The 19298-nt window shown below is 41.0% G+C and overlaps 1 protein-coding gene across 8 annotated transcripts in view; it reads right to left on the bottom strand.

Moving 5' to 3' along the window:
• Positions 1 to 2918: 2918 nt before the first annotated feature.
• The window catches only part of EEF1AKMT1 (EEF1A lysine methyltransferase 1), a 30689-nt gene continuing 14309 nt past the window's right edge, over positions 2919 to 19298 (bottom strand). For 6 of the 8 annotated variants that reach the window (XM_036910147.2, XM_036910148.2, XM_036910146.2 and 3 more), the window contains exons 2-5: positions 15478 to 15636; positions 9475 to 9557; positions 4980 to 5257; positions 2919 to 3187 (exon numbers count right to left, since the gene is read on the bottom strand). In XM_036910147.2, the coding sequence (XP_036766042.1) occupies positions 3051 to 3187; positions 4980 to 5257; positions 9475 to 9557; positions 15478 to 15621 (642 nt within the window). In that variant the 5' untranslated portion in view covers positions 15622 to 15636 and the 3' untranslated portion in view covers positions 2919 to 3050. Of the gene's footprint in view, positions 3188 to 4979; positions 5258 to 9474; positions 9558 to 15477; positions 15637 to 15890; positions 15913 to 19298 lie in introns of those variants that run through there. The other 2 variants (XM_057490384.1, XM_057490368.1) reach the window with 2 other exon arrangements.

The following is a 19298-nucleotide window of genomic DNA, read 5'->3' as shown; positions in this document are numbered from 1 at the left end:
GAGAATTAGGCTTGGGTTTGATTAATGATTGTGCATTGAGTCTGCTATACAGAATTTTATTGTTGTTAACAACCATTTGATCAATAAATATGAGAGAAGCTCTCTCAAAAAAAAAAAAGAAAAAAACTTTGGAAGCCAGAAGGCAATCAGCCAATATAGTCAAAGTGCTCAAAGAAAAAATGCTCAACCAAGAATTCAGTATCTTACAAAACTGCCCTTCAAGACTGAGGGAAAAATTAAGCCATTCTTAGATAAACAAAAACAGGGAGTTCATTGCCACTAGAATTGCCCTGTGAGAAATATGCTCAAAGGACATCTGCAAGGTGACATGAGCAGGCACCAAGAGTAACTCAAAGCAGTATGAAGAAACAAAAATCTTAACAAAGGTAAATACATGGGTAATCATAAAAGTTAAGATTATCACAACAATGGTTTGTAACTTCACATGTTTTTTACATAATTGAAATGACTAAGGGCAACTAAACCAATACAATATTGTATGTCAATTATATCTCAATAAAACAGGAAAAAACAGACCAATACATTTAAGGGAATCAATAGATCATGTTTTGGGGCACACAATGTATAAAGATGTAACTTTGTGACATCAACAACTGTTAAGGGTGGGGTAGGCATTTTTGCATGCTGTTGAACATAGGCTGGTATAAATCCAGATTCATGGGTATAACTTTAGGATGTAAAATGTAATCCCCCTGGTAACCACAAAAAGCATAGCTATAGAGCATGCACAAAAGTAAATTAGAACTAAAACATTTTGTTACTATGGGATTCACATATAAATCAAGTATAAAAATCAAATGAATAATCATATCTGACTTAATTGTTTATAGATCATGATGCATGATCAAAACCAATTAGTTTCTGTGATATGACTGCCCTTGCATTGTTCACCATGTAAGAACTTGTTCATTATGTAAGAACATGTTCACCATGTAAGAACTTGTTTGTTATGCTTCAGAAGATTGGAGACTGTTGAGAGTTAGGCTTTGGGTTGATTAATAATTTGTGTATTGAGTCCCCTATACAGACTTATTGTTGTTAACAACCATTTGATCAATAAATATGAGAGGTGCCCTCTCAGCACCACTCTTGCGTGGTTAAAAAAAAAACACACACACACAAAAAAACACATGTCAGCTGCTCATTAAACAAAAATGTAATTAAAGTTTTGATGTAAGTCAGGCTTTGCCCTCCCCACACACCCCATAAGGAAATAAGGTTTATCTTCCTCATCTAAATGCTAGATTTATAGGACAACTAAAATTCAGTTATTTCTGGGCTATTACTTGCCCACAGTTCCTAAGTTACACATTCCATTTGTGACATGGTTTCTTACTAAAATTTGTTTTTTGAGCATGGGTGATTTTCAGTAAACTACTTCATAAGGGAATGAGAATGTGGGTTATTTTTTAAGAACATTCACTGAATACTTCACATGTGCCAGGTGCTGACACACTGAGGAAAATATAAATGTCTCAAAAAAATACAGTGATCTTTAAAGTAAATTAAAAGTCACCCCAAAGGATGACAATCAAGGTCTGAGAAATTCCAAACACAAGCAAAGGGCCCCATGTGAGCACTAACTAGCTCCAGGGCGCCCGGCTCCCCTAGGCTGGCAGGGTCTCCCTGCAGCAAATAGCGCCCACGTGTCTGGTTCTCAGACTCACAGGTTTACTGCTCACCCCCTCCGTGTCCCCTGCAGGTCAGCTGTGGCCCTGCTGCACTCACGGGCCTGCACAGCCAGGCAGCTTCGGTCTGGAATGCGGCTGGTGACTGTGTGAGAAACTAAATCTTCTTTTTGCATTTTGTTAGCCAAAGCACATCACATGTTTCCCAAAAAGGGGGGGTTAATCTTTTTTTTACGTCTTCATTTTGAAATGACTGTAGATTCACAGGAAGTTGCAAATAGGCCAGAGGGGTCTTGTATGTCTTTTCCCCAGTTTACCCCAAAGGCAACATCTTATGTAAAACTATAGGGCGGTGTCACAGCCAGGAAACGGACATGGCATCACCCCTGCACCCCAATCTGGTCACTGTGCTGCAGGCACTCACTGCACATATCTAGTTCTGTGTAACGCTGTCACGCGTAGCTTTGTGTAACCACAGCACAGCCACGAAACAGACTGGCACCACAGGCCTCCCGTTATGGTCATGCCCACCCCACACCCTGACCCCTGCCAACCTCCAATCTGTACTCTGTTCAAGAATGTTACATAGATGGAAACACAGTTAGTGACCGTTAGCATGGGCTGCCTCACTCAGCACAACGCCCTTGAATCCAGGTTACGGGTATCAATACCTCGCTCTTTTGGATTGCTGAGCAGTGTTCTGGGTGCTCATGATGAACTTCCAGCAATAGCATCTAGCACACTGCTCACCTCCTGTCTCCTACGGTGTTTGGTTTGCAGATGGCACTTTGTTCAGAGCATTTGATGGGACATCTCTGAGGGTGCTGGGCTGGGCCATGCAGGGGTGTGGTGTTCCAGTCATCCCTTCAAGAACTGGGGAGGAGGGAAGTCCAGAGGGTTCTGGACACTAGCTCCCGGGATTATCAGCCTCTCCCACGGAGGCAGGGCCTGTCTCTTTGCTGGGCTGGAGCAGACGAGGGGCCCCTTACCATCCTCCCAGGCTTCACAAGGTTCTGCTGGTGAGCCTCAGGGGGCCCTGGGCCGAGCACACCAGCCTGTGTATGGGACACCCTGCCTGAGGCCGAGGCTGAGGTCCTGTCTAACCAGCTCCTGGCCAAGTGACCAAGCTGTTTGTCCTGTTGTTTACTTAAGTGCAGAGAGAGGACCAGATGGATTCTAAGACTTCTTCCAACTACAATTCAATGGATACTGCTTGGCAAAACCCCCCAAGCTCTAGAGATGCCCCAGTGAGGAAATCAGAATGAGATGTCATAGGTCATATTCTTTATTTTGCAAATTAGTCCCCAGTTTGCAGGGAAGGGAGGAGGTTCCAACTTTTCAATCAATAAAAAGAGGGACTATCACCCAGGGTCCTTTACTGTGTGATATTACTATCTGCACCTAGGTTTCACGGTCTAGGCCAGAATCGTAATTCACATAACAGCGAAATTCATTTGCCAAGTTTCGGTTGTGTTTCGGAATAAATTTGCACATCTTCACTCCCAGAAGTCTGGCTGCCTCTTCTTCCATGACAGCACCTGAAGGCAACACTCCCAGTGAGCCCAGACAGAAATGGTGGCCCCTCAGGGCTGGGGGAGGGTCTCCGCCCCAGACTGCACCAGGGGCTGAAGGTGTCACTCAGAGGTCAGCTCTTTACTTCCCCCAAATTTCTGCAAGTTACCTACTTTTTTCCTTTTCAATTTAATAATTTTCCTACCTCTGCAAAGACACTTATAAGTAGATTATATTCCACAAAGTAACATAAGGAAAGCAAAAATAATTACTAAAAACCACTGTTCTGACTAGTCAACTTTGGGTCAAAAACTGCTTTTCAGTAACATCTGATCTTGCAGACATGCAGGCACACTCACCCTGGACTTTGGCTGATGGACCCCGACTCCGCATAGCCAGCCCTCACCCCGTCGCCCATCCTGCTCCTCCAGCTGCCAGGGTGCGGCTGCTGGGTGCACAGGGCGCCTGTGCCCGACACCCTGCAGTAGTGGTGGCTTTGCCAGCCAGCACGGCCGGAGGCCCAGCGCTCACCTTGATCTACCCTTGGCTCCCCACAGTCCAAGCACAGTGAGTTCATCCACCTTTATTCCAAAATTTGTCTTCACTCCACTCTCTGCCCTCCTTTTCTACTGCCACAAAGCTGTCCAGACAGTCTCAGCTAGACACCACAACAGCCCATTGTGGGGGGCCTGCTTCCACTCACCCCATAGATCCCTCTTAGTAAAGGTTAAAGCCAACTTCTATAGATAACTGGGATCCTGTCACTTGGAGGCCATATACTTTAAAAGAAAACCCCAACTCCATCAGCTGCTGGGGGCCCCACACCCTCTCCAGGCCCAGCCATCTGGGCTCCCTGCACTGGGCCGGTGCTGCAGCTCTCCAGAGGCCTCCCCTCGCCGTCTGCTGCCCGCCTAAGAGACCTCCCGGCCCCATGTGAGGCACACCCCTGGGGAGTCTGCCAGTTGCCTTTCCCTGAGTCTTTCATTACACTTACCATAGTTAGTAGCTCATTTCTTCTCTGTTTTGTTGCATTTTTTTAACTTATCCTCCAAGACTAAAAAGTGTGCTCCACAAGGTCAGAGCACCTGCCTGTCGGCTGGCACAAAGGGCTAGTAAACAACCGTTGAATGAATGAGCACTAGGAAAGCATGTTTTGTGTGAACAAGAGTCAAGTTCTTGACTAAACAACTCTGCGTTAGAGAACAGACTCCCTGAAGCACGAGGGCTCTACTGCTTGGTTGAGGCAGGCGCCCTGGGGGAGGTGGCAGCTCCGAGGGGCTGGGGCAAGAGCGAGGGCCATCTGCAGGGCCGGGACACCCGCTTGCCCAGAGATAGGGGCCAGAAGTTAACATTTCAGTATATCCACCTGAAGAAAATATACACCAATCTCACCAGTAAGAAAGCTCTTCTACTTCAATAAACCAAACCTAATATCTAGCTCTGTGACCTCAGGTAATTTACTTTGAATTGACAGATTCCAAATTTCTCTTTTATCAAGTGTAGAGCTAGATCAAATACTACAGCTGATGAAGACGACAATGAGTTAAAAACTGCGTGCATGGCACACTCACGTGTGCCAACCCCCCTTTATGTGACTGTGTCACTTAACTCTCAATAACCCTGTGAGGCAGGTAGTGCTATCGGTCCCAGTTCACAGGTAAGGAAACTGGGGCACAGAGAGGGTAAGTAATCCCTTAGGGTCACACAGTAAGTGGTGGATTCTGGATTTGAGTTTTAAGATCTCTTCCAACTCTTGAAACCTAAGACTTGAATATCCATAGTCATCAGTTTTCATGAGACATGCAACCTGGCACCTACCTGTGCACAGCAGGATCTTGCCCCGAGTCAGAAACTTGATAGTTTCTGACGTTTTTCTGAGACATTCCTCAGAAAGATAGGGGGGGTCTGCCACTACAATGTCAAAACTATGTGGAGCAATTTTCTCAGGTAAATCCAATGGATTGTTGTAATCATAGAAGACAAACTCCTCTCCGTAGATGGCAAACCGTCTGTCGTATTCAAAGATGTATACAGAAAAGTCCCCTCGCAGCTCTCGCAGGTTCTGGTAAACACTGGGGGCGCTCACACACGCTATTCTAGAACAAAATGAACAGGCCCGTGGCAGACCTTTAATGGACAGCTTATAGTGTTAAACAACAACTACTTCACTAAAAAAATATAAGGCCTTGTGTTCAGATTTCCTTAAAGGGAATAATAGTGCCAACTAATGTAACAGCAGTAAATCTTGAGAACATTTTATACTGCCTCACTTTGAAGGAATCTGCTTTTTAAAAATCTGCGACTCATAATTTTCAGGTATGAAAGGATAAATGTGCTTTTATAGTAAAAAATGTAAACCATTAGGACAGAAGTTGGACAGCCCAAGGTCTAAATTTACTTATTATTTTCATGTTGGTCCTTTACAACTATTTCAAACACTTCTGGTCTCAAACTAAGTATTTGTAAGTTATTTTGTAATATTCATGGTCTTGAAAGAAAAACCCCAAATAACTGCCTAAATAACTCTAGTTCTCCAAAAAGATACATTAAAATTAGGTCTTTGAACAGCTACTTTGAATTTCTCCTTTTTTGTTTAAGGAAATGAAAGAATCTATTTCATTACAGGCAGTCCCCAGTTTGTGATAGTTTATTGGTTGTGCTCCAATGGCTAACTTTTAAAACCAACTGCTAAAAAAGCTGGAAGCCACCTAAATACTGAATCACTGTATTAACTGTGGTACACCTATTACAATGGAATACTATATAGCTATTACTCTCTAAGACACTCAGGAGTAGGAAGGTGTACACTGCATTTTCCTGGGCATTTACCTGTCAGCCTATGTTCTTATACCCAGGCAAATGCGATGTACATGCTCCTACCCTGAGGGTCTTTGACAGTACTAGCTGCAGGCGAGCTGGCAGCCTCTAGGGTGCATGGGAGCCAGACACCATAGCCGCCTCATGGAAGGGGATGGAGGGACTTGGGGACGATGGGGAAACAAGAGTGACTTTTTTCCTCAACCCCATAGATTTTTACCAAGTACATACATTAGCATTCAAAAATCTGAAATGCATTTCTTAACAGAGACATTTCTTAACAGAGATGCATTTCTTAACAGAGACAGTGTCACATGTATGGGTTAGATACCCAGCCAGGCTAAACTACTTAGCCCAAATACACTTGAGACACACAATAAAGTTTGGTGGCATCACACACACATCCCAGCGTGTGGTGGCAGGGCCACCAGAGCCCCAGCCCGGGCTGCGGCCAGAGCTCTGGGGCACGGATGACATTGGATTATACCTCCACTGTGTTAAATGATAAGCAGCCACAGAGGATTAAATGCACTGGGAAAATACCTTCTGAGGAGGATGAAATAAAGGTATTTTCAGACATCATCTGACAGTCTGTCACCAGCAGCCCTTCGCTAAAAAATTCCAAAGGAGGCGCTTCCGGCAGGTGGGCGGTGGCCTGAGACGCACAAGGAGCCAGGGCAGCGCAGCGGCCCGCGGCCCGGGGGTGGGGGCGGCGCGGGGCTCCAGGTGCGGCGGCGGGGCGGGGGCTGCGGCCCAGCGTGCCTTGCGCCAGGCAGGCGGCTTGGTCCCTCGGCCCTCAGAGCCCGTCTTCAGGGTGGAGAGAACGGGTGACCGCCGCGCAGAGGCGTGAGGGTGAGACCCTGGTCGGACGGACACCCTGGAGGGGCGGCGGGCAGTGACCGCTGCAGCTGTTGTCATTCGTCTTTAAAATTAATGCACAGCTCCTACAAATACTGAAGATGCCCTTTGGGAAAAACGAAGTGTTGCTTCCAAAGCCCTCATATTAATGAACAAAAGAAAATATATGAAAAACGTTGTCGTAAAGAAAGACCTAATGAATACTACATTTAATTTGAAAAGAAAAAGAACAGAAAAAAGAAAAACTTAGGGATTCCCATTAAAGACGGTAGATGGAACACATTCACTTAGATCTGCTCCCTCCTGAAAACCTACTAAATAAAACGTAAGTGGATTTTGTTTTGTTTTGTTGTTTAAGCAAAGAGTGTGAGAACAGACAAAAGAAACAGCACTTGGGAAATGGATGGGTGGTGCCTGACTTGGCTGACCCCAGGAAGTCAGACCCTGAGCCGGTAGCTGGGACAGCCGAGAGTCACCCCGGTTTACAACCCAGTGCCTCAGAGGCTAAGGAAGCTGCAGAACCGGGGAACGCCAAGGACTGGGGTGAAGGTGGGATGAAAACAGGAGTTGGGCTGAAAGGTCTGTTCATCTCTTCCCCCTCCCGGCCTCCAGGTGCCGGTCCTTGCACAACTGCAGCAGGAAACTGGGGGGCTGGGAGGGGGAACACAGCTCGTGATGATGTACACTGTGGATCACCAGGATAAGCTGAACCCACTGGGTGCTGGTATGTCCAGCATTTGTTCAGGAGTGTGCCTCCCAGGATGACATCAATGAGACGCAAAACTTCTAGGCAGGAATGAGAAGACTCTTCCCTGGAGCACTGACCAGCCCGTCCGGAAGGACCGAGACCCACTGACACCAGGCTCCCTCGGAGATGGCTCATCCCCATCATCCAGCTAGAGACCAAAGCACACGAGGTGCGCCCGTCTGTCAGAGTTCCCAACTTTTGAGTGCCCACCCTTAAGTATGAACACAGTGAAAGGTCAACTGACATTCAAGGAAAAATTCTAAAATTAGAGGCCAAGATAAACACACAGGAAAGACATATTGGAATAAACAGAGACTAGGTAGGGAGAAGAAAGTTTATTTTTGAAAATCCTTTATATTTAATTACCCTCAGAAGGATGAACATACAATAATAAAGAAATATTCAGAGACCATAAAAGGAGGTACTGATTAAAAATATGATAGCACAAATGGTAAACTAAGTAGAAAGTTTAGAAGATAAATCTGAAGGATTTTCCCAGAAAGGTAAAAGGAGAGAAAGAAAAGTAAAAGACCAAGTCCAACATTCAAATAACAGGAGTTCCAGAAAGAGGAACAGAAAAAACAGCGGGGAGGAAATCAAAGAAATAATTTAAGATAATTCTCCCCAGCCGAGAGCCCCTAGTTATAGGGATGCAAGGCTTCTCTGTCCAGCACAAGAGGTGAAGCCCTACCCAACTTATCGAATATGGGACTAGGAGAGAATCCTAAACTTCTAATGGGAACAGATACCCAACACTTCTACAATCAGGAGTTAACGGTAGAATGAAAATATAGTCAGACATGAAATGTTTTTAAATTCCCCTCTCTTGTACTTTTCTGTGGGAGGTATTAAAGGATATACCCAAGCAAAACAAGGCTAAACTAAGAACTGGGGTACAGGAAGCAGGGAATTCAGAACAAAGGAGGTAAAAGTACTCCTCAGCATCTGGTGAAGGGAGATGCCAAGGTAAGATTGCAGCAAAGCAAGAAACCAGCTCATCCAGACTGCAACAGGCAGCAAAGCCCTGGAAGTAATTTTTTTCAAGGAGTTGAAATACGTTTGAATTTACTGATAGGAGATTTACACAAATGGTGGAAAATTTGAGGGTTAATTCATGACATGGACATAGAAATGCATAAAAAATAGGAATTATTTTCTTCAGGATAAAATGAAAAACTGTACAAAAAAGGAAAAGGCTCAGCTGTAAAGAATATTATGTTGTTTTCATTGCAATAGAAACCCTGTTCTAATCAAAATTAGGATATAACTCTACTAGGAGTATGGACAGAAAGTATGCATGTATGGGGGAGTAGTGGGCTAAATCCTCATTCTCTACGGTGAAGGGCCAAGAAAGCATGTCTACAAGAGATGAATTAAGAAGTGCCAATATAAACATGTATTTAGAAATATGGCTGTAAACACAGGAAGAATCAACTGAAAGAGAGCTAACAGGGGCAGGGAACAGACAACAGGGAGATTAGTAATGGAGTTCTGAACAAGCCTTTTAGGACCATTTGACTTTAAGCTATGTGCGTGCAAAATTTTGATTAAAATAAAAACCAAATTTAAAAAAATCCTTTATTCTTGAAACTTTAAAAAGGTCAAATGCTAATGTTTTTTTCTTTTAAAGCAAACTCTAGGGCCATAAAGGTAAGAAACAGGTTAGAAAATGTTAAAGAAGAGAGGTGCAATATCTTACAATGAACAGATTTCTAAGTGTATCCATAAACTCGGTATTGAAGCAGTTCTTGATTCCATATGTTCCACAAACCATGAACTACAACTTTCGCAGATTATAGTACAGACTTCTTAACAAATCATCTCTCATTTGGGAGGACATTTAAAATATTAAATTAGAGTATAAGACAAAAGAGAAAATTTGAATCCCACCTGCCACATTCTCCAGCAGCTGCAGCGGCTTCTTTTGCAAGGCACAAAGCGGTTTCCCGACTATACCAAAACTGGCTCAACTGCTGTAACCAAGAAGGAAGTTGGTTTCATTTCAAAATTGCATGTATTTTCTTCTTTTAATTTACACCTACTACACCAATGTGCACGTGCAATTTTAAAATTGAGTATTCTTTGATACTATTTTAAATTAATAGAAGGCCCTAATTAATTAATGGAATCTAGGCATTGACTATCAATGGCTGTTAACCTCACAAAAGGAGGCAGTCAGTCAGTGTTTCTCAATGTTCTCCAAAGAACACATTCCCAATTTGTATGAGTTTTGTCAAAAAAAATGAACCTGAATCTGATTAAGACTCCAGATGCAACTCACAATTAACAGAATTACAAATACAGAGGATGGAAGGACGAGTTAAATGGCACCACAGGGATGTGATCAGCAAAAGCCAGTCTAAGCCCGTTTTCCATGGCCTCCTGTCTTTATGAATGTTTCCTGAATTATTTGTTTTTCCTGCAGGGGTAAGTTATGTTTTGCATCTTGTTCTTTCTACTCATGTTGACTGGTGATTTTTCTTCTAAATTTTTAGTGATCTTTAGTTATCTACTCACATTAATAAATTAAGAATGATGTAAATGGAAAAAGTGGATTCCTCAGCATAAGAAAAAATGGGTTCTTCTGCAGTGGAATAAGCCTCTTTCTCCAAAAGGCCTCTCTTTGAATGGCAGGGCTGGGGGCAAGTGGTATAAGTAGGCGAGTGAGCTGTCACAACGGGCTGACAGCTCTTAAGTCCAGGTTTAAAAATGCTTCCCCATGAAAAGATGCTCAACATCACTAATCATCAGGGAAATGCAGATCCAAACCACAATGATATATATTTATAAAACCTCACACCAGTCAGAATGGCCACTATCTGAAACACAAGAAATAACAAGTGTTGGTGAGGATGTGGAGAAAAGAGAACCCTTGTACACTGCTGAGGGGACTATAAACTGATGTCGTTGCTATGGACAGCAGTATGGAGGTTCTTTAAAGAACTAAAAATAGAAATACCATATGATCCAGTAATTCCACTTCTGGGAACCTACCCAAATAATAAAATCACTAATTCAAAAAGATATTTGCACCCCTATGTTCACTGCAGCATTATTTACAATAACCAAGGTACGGAAAGAACCTAAGTGCCCACTGATAGATGAATGGATAAAAAAGATGAGGTACATATATACAATGGAATATTATACACAAAGAATGAAATTTTGCCATTTGTGACAACACTGGCGGTCCTAGAAGGTATTATGCTCAGTGAAATTAGAGAAAGACAAACACAATTTCATTTCACTTATAAATGAATCTAAAAAACAAAACAAACAACAAAACTGAAATAGACTCATAGACACAGAGGACAGACTGGTGGTTGCCATAAGGGAGGGGGCTAAAAAAATTAGCAAGAATGTTTGATATCTTGATCTGTGTGATGGTTACATGAGTGTATAAACATGACGAAATTCATGAAGCTGTACACTAAGATTTATGCATTTTACTGTAACTCATTATAAAAAAAATAATAGTAAAAGAGAGAAGAAATCCCTAAGGAAGGTTGCAGATGGCTGTGGGTATCTTTTCTGGAACATGTAGTCTTATGAAACAATATATTGTAGTAACGGGTCCTCGTCCATAATTCATAGCAAGCCATTAAATGATTTAATACACTGTTGGTTCTTACCTGTAGTACTATGAACTGCTTCAGTAATAAACATGTCATGTTACCTACTCAGGCATGCTCATTCATTCTATGTACTTCACCCTGTCTCCTCTTACCTGACTCTGTGCCTGTTTCTTTAGAACAAGCAGCTCTTTCTGCATCTTCGGTCTTCATTAGTCAATTTATTTCTCAGTCATGACCATTTGCCTCTTTAACTTTGAGTCTTCAGGGTGCTATATTTTGATTTTCTGTCTTATGAACTTTGTTTTCCTACTCCTTCATTTTATATTTCAAATATATCATTTTAATCTTTGCTGTCAAATAAAACTTCTTTTTCACTGTTTCTGAAACACCATTTTATTTGAGGTATCCAAACATGAATTTTTTTTATGAGTTGACAGGTATTCTAACAAATAAAAATTAGCATACACATAATTTAAAACGGTGACATGTTACTAGAACTTTAGAGTGTATTTTTTCATTTGACTTCTGAATATATATATTTTCATGTATTTTCAGTTTAAAAATATCTCTATTTCTGCATAGTTTATCAACTTTTCCTTTAGAAGTCCTGATTTTTTATAGAAAACTTTAATAGATTTTCTAATCAACGTTGTATTTCTATTCTTCTAATGAGTGTCATGTAGCATATGTTCACTAACAAACTGCTTGATTTTCTAAGCTAATAAAAATGCTTCCAAAATACATGATCATTTCAATAGATGCAAAAAGAAAAGCACTTAACAAAATTCAACAGCCCTTCAAAATTTAAAAACAAAACCAAAAACTCTTAGCAAATTAGGACTAGTAAGGGATTCTTTAAACTGATAGAGGGCATCTAGAAAAAAACAACTGCCAATATCACTCTTAGAGTGAAAGACCTAATTTTTTCCCCATGAGATACAGAAAAACACAAGAAAGTCTACTTCCTAGACTTTCATTCAACATTTTACTGCAAGACCTAGCCATTGTTTCATCACAAGAAATGATAAATACCAGTCAAAAAAGAGTAAAACTGCTAATATTTGCATGTTATGTGATTAAACAGTTTCCAAAGACAGATATACATATTCATTTGGATGTGTACACTAGAGTTCAGGTTTCTGTCTATGTCCATGTCTAGATGTCTATGTCTAACCATTCTTAGCTATTGGAAAAATGCCAAGTTGTCTGCCTTTGAAAGCTGGAGGAAAGGTCTTAGGGTGCATGGGCATGTAGGGGTTTCCACTTCATCTGATTTGGGAGGTGGTAGTTTTCTGATGATGGCTAATGAAGTGCCCTTTTCCCTCTCTCAACACTGTTAGGGCACAGTTATGTGTTTGGCTCTCCTCATATTCCTAATAAATAAAAATCTTACTCTTAATTAATCAGCATATTGCATGAACATGGCTTTAAAAATCAAACACACTACTAATCCCCTACCCCGCGTCTCCCACCACTGAGCCCCACCCAACAGCAACTGTCAGCTCTTGGTTCTTCCTTTGATCATTTATCCCCATACTTTAATGCTATGTTTTAAATGCCATCTCTTAATTAATCCACTTTATGTGTTCAATATGATAGATGGGATTTCGTTCATATACACCCTGCTCCATCCCACAGAGTTGTAACCTATGTGTTGGTTGGTTAAAACCAACTGTCAGTGCTCATTGCTGAGCCAAGTAATATACTACGACTGCATTTCCTGCCATTATGGTGGCTTTTGTTTTTCCTAGAGTTAATAAATGTATCATTTGTTGATTTCTTTGAACCTCTCTCTAATGCTTCCAACATCCTCCTGCAGCTTCTGAATAGTGCATGGGAGGTAAAAATCCTGAACCTGGCCATGTCTAAAATGTCTTTATTTTATACTCCTGATTGATAGCTTAGGTGAGCACAGAATTCTAGGCTGAACAAAATTTTCCCTTCAAATACTGAAGGCATTGTTCCACTTTTTTTTTTCTAGTTTACAATGAAGCTACTTTTAAGTACAATGTTACTTGTCCTGAGATCTTTGAGGTGACCTGCTTCTCCTCTGAAAGGATCTAGGATCTTCTTCCATCACCTATATCCTGAAGTTTCACAATCGTAATCATGTATCTCAGTGAGGGTCTCAGTTCTAGGAAACTCCCTAATATTATTCTTTGAAAATTTCTTCCCCTTTTTGTTTTCTGTTCTTTTTTCTGGAACTCCAATTAGTTAAATATCGAGCCTCCTGGATTTATCCTCTAGTTTTATAATGTTTTATTTCCCTTACTTTATAATATGAAATAAAATGAGGTTTTATGGTTCCCCACAGTAGTCCCATGGGCAAAGCATGCTGTGCCAGTCAGGCAGGTCGGCTCATGCCATGCTGTGATGATGTCCTGTAGCCATCCCTACCCATGTCACAAGACTGTGACAACCCTTCACCCCTCACCTATGACCTCTGAGAAAAACAGCCTGGAATGCACAAAAGAAGATAAACTGGTCTCATTTTGTGTCCTTGGTAGAATCCTTTATGAGACTGATTAACAATCCTAATCATTGTTTCATCTTGCACACAGATAGCATGAGAATATTCATTGTTCTTTTAAGACAGTGCCCTGACGTATTAACATAACCTCTTCCTTAAACCCACCCTCTGCTGTAAAAAGTATTTAAGATGTCCTCAAATGAGTGGTAGTCTGTCAGAACATGCTGATAACTTGTTTCTGGGTCATGATCCTCAGTATGACTCACAATTCACTCTTTCTTAAATGCTACAGCAGTGTTAATTTCAGTCGACTGTCATTGGAATTTTTTCTTTTTACTTCCTCAGTTTTATAAACAAAACAAAATAAAATAAACTGTCAAAATTATAAAACAGTTAACTGTAAGTAGTGGGAATAGGACTGTTTTGTTGTTCATGTATTTTTTATATATTTTTTACAACCATAGATTACTTTTAGAACCAGAAGTGCCTACTATTTTAAACATTAAGCAGAAGGAAAAGAGAAAAAGACCATTTCCAGAATAATACAGTATTTCAAGTTTCCGATATTTACTATCTACAAAGCATCAAGCTAAATGACAAAAACATATAAAGATGGGAAATAGTGAGAGTCTTTTGAGTAGGTGGAATGTTTAGAGGAAATGTAAAGAAACACTTTTATCACAATCAGTTTCAAACAGATGGCGAAATTTTATATGACTTAAGTAATCCAAATTCAACACAAAATGTAAAAGACTGTTTTTAAAAAGGCATACATAAGCTTCCTTCCAGTTGCAAAGTTATGGAGAGAGACAAATCTATTATTGCAGGATACTCACAGTAAGCCTTGTCTATGTGGGCTAAATAAAGTTTTCACCCAGAATTTCCCACCTGGCCTGGACACTGGGGTGGGATAAGGGTCTGTTTTCATATCAATGGAATGTTTACCACGGCAGAGCCTCCAGTTTATCCGGGGTAGGGGGTGGGGTGTGGTGGCCATTCTCTCCTTCCCTCCTTTCCTGGCAGGTAATTGGTCAGGCACCCACCAGTCAGCAGGGACCTGCGCACACAGAATTCCTGGGGGGCAAAGGTAGAAGCGCAGGGTGCGCCACAGCCTCAGGGACAGATGGAGCAGGCTTGCTAGCAGAGCAAAGTGAGCGGGCGGCAGAGAGAGACCCAGGAGGGGGAGACTGGGCCCTGAGAGGTAAAAACCCTCTTCCCAGCTCTCTCTTGTCATCCTTTGGTTGCACAGACGTAATAGGAACCTGCCCCAGGTGGGGAACCCCCTTCCTCCTGGAGCCACATCTATTTCTCAACTATTTCTTGCAAAAAATTTAAATTTCTAGGGTCCAGGGTGATTAGTTTCCCTTAATTCATTTTTTCCCCTTTTAATTCCTATTTTTATGGATCATAAAAATACAACTAAAACACATACTATGCAGTAGAAATTAATATCTTCTTAAAACTCAACCTATTTTTCATTACATGTTTAAGTTCAGTTACCCCAATCACTGTAATGATACATTTTTCCTTTTCCACAGGAACCACTGGACTTCATAGAAACCAGTGGAATGCATCTAGTATAAGAAGGAAGAACAGATGTGTACTGGACAAAATGACATGCTGTTCCCCTATCTGAGATGTCCTTTCCTCTGATGACCAACCAGCTTAAGAGTCAGAACGATCAAAATGTTCATGGACTGCTATCTGTCTTAGCTCCTAATATTATCAGCTCTTATGAGACAGGTGAAATAGATCTGGGCATTAGATGGATTCAGACAAACACTGGAGTAGGTGACGAATAGGTTGCACACCAGTACTTCCTGATAGATATGGAATGCATTTACTTACCCAGTTCTCCTCTATTATTCCAATGTTATATTTATCATCCCCACCTGGGCTGGTTTGTTGCATCTGCTCAGCATAAAATTCCTGGAGAGCTGCTAAGGCATGGGAGGAAAGCTGGGGGATGTCGCCATCCTCAGAGGCACTCATCTCACTGTCTAAAACCTGCAGATAAAAGAGTAAGTGCTGTGGGGTTCTTCTTCATTCTCATCAAATAGCCATTTAAATATTTTGATTCCATACTGGAAGTTTTATAAGGGAAGCACATATTTAATATTTCTGAGATCAAATATCTACAGAGGTCTTCTACAGAAATGCAGTTCAACAAAATACTTTTCCTTTAAACATATTGAGTTTTTACAAATGAGGTTTTTGTATTTTTATGATTCCTTGAAGAATGAAATTTTAAACAAAAATACCTAAAGATGTTTTGCTATCTTCTGGTACCCCAATGGCCATGTGCAGACATTTCACAGTAGATTCTTGGAATCCAAGATCTTTGTATGCTTGAATGTCACTGCTTAGGTGATTTAAGGCTAATGGGGCTTACTGGTAGGATAAGTGAAGAATCCACAAAAAAGGAAAGACATAGAAAGGGATATGAAAAGTAAATAGACAACAAAGAAAAAGGGAAGAAGAAAAGTAAGACAGAGTGAGTGGAGAAAGGAAGGTGTTTTGTAGGAGCTGATGGCCAGACACAATTACTTCTTGTGGCACTACCTGGAGTTGGCCAGACTTCCAGGTTAAGGACAGCTGAATCTGTCCAACACTCCTGACAATTCCAAGTTCAGGGGCTTCCCCAAACCACCCTTATGTTTAGTAATTTGCTAGAAAGACTCACAGAATTCACTGAAAGCAATTAGACTCACAGTCACATTCATTACAAGGCAAGGATACAAATTAGAACCAGCCAAAGGAAGCGACCTATATGACAGAGGCCAGAAGAATTCCAGACAGGAAGCTCCCATCAACAGAAATAAGCACTGCCCTCCAGGCATTGGTGTCTCATGGAGCCCTGCCAATCTGGGAAGCTCAGCTGAGCTTCAATGTCCAGTTTTTTTTGTTTTGTTTTTAAGGTATTATTGATATACACTCTAATGAAGGTTTCACATGAAAAAACAATGTGGTTACTACATTTACCCATATTATCAAGTCCCCACCCATACCCCGTTGCAGTCACTGTCCATTCGTGCAGTAAGATGCCACAGATCCACTATTTGCCTTCTGTGCTCAGTGTCCAGGTTTTTAGGCTTCATTATTAAATTACTGCCCATGTGGCTGAATTAAGTCTCCAGCTCCCCATCCTTGAGGCTAAGCTGATATGGCCTGATGGCCATCCATGAATAACAAAGACTTCTTATCACTTGGGAGTGTTTATAGGTTACCTTCCAAGAGCCACACAAAGTCCAAGGCTCTCTTTATGTGAGGTCAAATTCCTTATGACACAGGTACCAAACACATTTTTTAATCAAAAGTTATCTTAAGAGCATAAAAACAGCATCCTATTTGCTTTTTAAAATATTATGTCTAAATGATACAGCAAGTGATGTGTTGAAAATCAGCAAAGATTATTCAAGACTTCCTCAGTGTTGCTCCCTTGCACCCAGGCTTGTCGGGCACCTGACAGAGCCTGGCCTATGCTGGCTCCAAGGACAGTTGGAAACGCAGCACTCGGTGTGGGGCATCCCCATGTTTAGGAAGAGTGTTCAAATGACACGGAATAGCCATTTAAAATGAGAAATGCTGTCAAAGGCTGCTTTTATTCTTCTCAAAATCAAAGAGCTAAGCCATTCCACCTGCTAAAAAGAAAGACACAGTAAGACACAGTCCCAAACATGGTCACTTCTGCTGGGGAAAGTCACCAGATGGGGGCTTAATACCTAAACTTAACTGCAGTTTCGACCTTTCCCAGAAATGGGGGGATTTACTGGTCAGCATCAATAAGATAATCTGTCACATGTGCCCTTTCCACCATTCCTAAAAGAAGATAAAGTAATCTTCATGATAAAACCCTCTGCTCCTTCCTTCAGGGTGACTTTGCCTGAAATAATCCCTTCTTTTCTTCTGCTAATAAATTTTTCTTCACTCCCCTGTCTGTAAAAACCTTCCATTTTGCATAACTCCTCTGAGCCTCTCTGCTTGCTAGGGGGGATGCTGCCCTATTAATTAATTGCTCAATCCTAAAAATAACCAAAAGAACCTTATATGTACCAACTGACAAACCAATGTGCTTTCAGGAAGCAGAAATAGCTTGTTGGTTTTTTCCCTTCTTCATCAAAGACTAACCTGTGTAAAATCTTGCTAAAAAAACAGCTGGTTATACAAGTTAATCTAGAAATATAAATAAATTCTTTACATAGAAGTGGTTTCCCTGCTAGGAAGAGAAGTAGCAAAACATATGATATATGAAATGTGATAGATATATGTAAGGTTCAAAAAAAGTAAAATTAAACTATGTTGTTTAAGGAAGCATATAGGCCTATATTTATCAAAGACAGATTGATTTTGTTACCAAAAACCTCCCCAGATAGAAGACTCCAGGCTGAGAAGATTCACTGGTAAATTCTATCAACCATTTAAAGAAGAAATGTTGGTAATTTTATCATCCAGAAAACAAAGGAGAAAGAAATACTTCTCAACTTGTTTCATGAAGCCATATAAATCTAACATGAAAACATGTCAACCATTATAAAATAAAATCACAGGATAATATTCCACATGACCAGAGAAGCAAAAATTGTTTACAATGTATTAGCAAATTGAATCCAACAATATGTAAAAAGGATGCTACATGTTGACCAAGTATGATTCATCTCAGGAATACACATATGCTTTAACACAGGGATTAGGAATCAGAGGAAAACCAGAGCTAGATAGTTAGTTAAAGCCCAAATAGAAGATTTTATTCAGGACTACTGCAATTGAGGAAAAGACACTTCACTGTAGAACTGGTCTCAATTTCAAACACAACCTGTAAGTAAAGGGTGACTTACAGCCAGGGGGCAGAGTGGGGGCCAGTGGATGGAGAATTACTAGGAGGAAACATTAGGGCTCAGGGGGAATCTGGCTGAATTGACCAAACAGGATTCCTGCTGAAGACGGGCAAGGGTGATCAGATATTAAGGGTGGGGTTCTGGTTAAGCTGAAACTTGTTAAACAAGGTTCTGGCTAAAACAAGATTTTCCAAAGAAAGGTATAGTCTAGGAGAAGGTTCAGGAGCCTGACTAAGGCTGACTTTATTCTCAAGCAAAGAATCTTACCTGCAAGAAACTATGGCCTGCAGAGTAAAAATAGAGTTGTTTTGGCAAACAGCCATACCCTTTTCTTTACATATTGTTTACAGTTGCTTCTATGATAAGCCTGAAATATTTGCTATCTGGCTCTTTACAGAAGAAGTTTTCTGACTCCTGGTTTAATAGTATAAGAGAAAAATAGCCATATGATGATTTGCATGGATACTACAAAATCATTTGACAAAATCCAATGTCCATTCATGTTAAAAGCCCTGGGAAAATCAGGTATAAAAAGGAAATTCAATCTGAAAGAGAACATATGCAAGAAACATAAAGCTCCTATTTTGCTTAATTGTGAAACCCTGAATTCTTTCTCTCTGAGCTCAGGAACAAGGGAAGGATAGCCACTCTCATCATTATTTAACACTGTCCAGGCCTTGGCATAAAGATTGGAGAGGACGGGCATGATTATTCACAGAGAAAACCCTAAGGAAATATTGCCCTCATCCAGGTGACCAAGGTCAGTATCAATGGCGATCAGTAATGTCAACAGCATGTATCCTTGATATGTTGCAAACAGAAAGATACTTCACC

The sequence above is a fragment of the Manis pentadactyla genome, chromosome 2 (genome assembly GCF_030020395.1).
Source record: "Manis pentadactyla isolate mManPen7 chromosome 2, mManPen7.hap1, whole genome shotgun sequence".
In the NCBI taxonomy this organism is placed as follows: Eukaryota; Metazoa; Chordata; class Mammalia; order Pholidota; family Manidae; genus Manis; species Manis pentadactyla.
The sequence above is the reverse complement of the archived record's forward strand: the minus strand, read 5'-3'. Positions and strand labels throughout refer to the sequence as shown.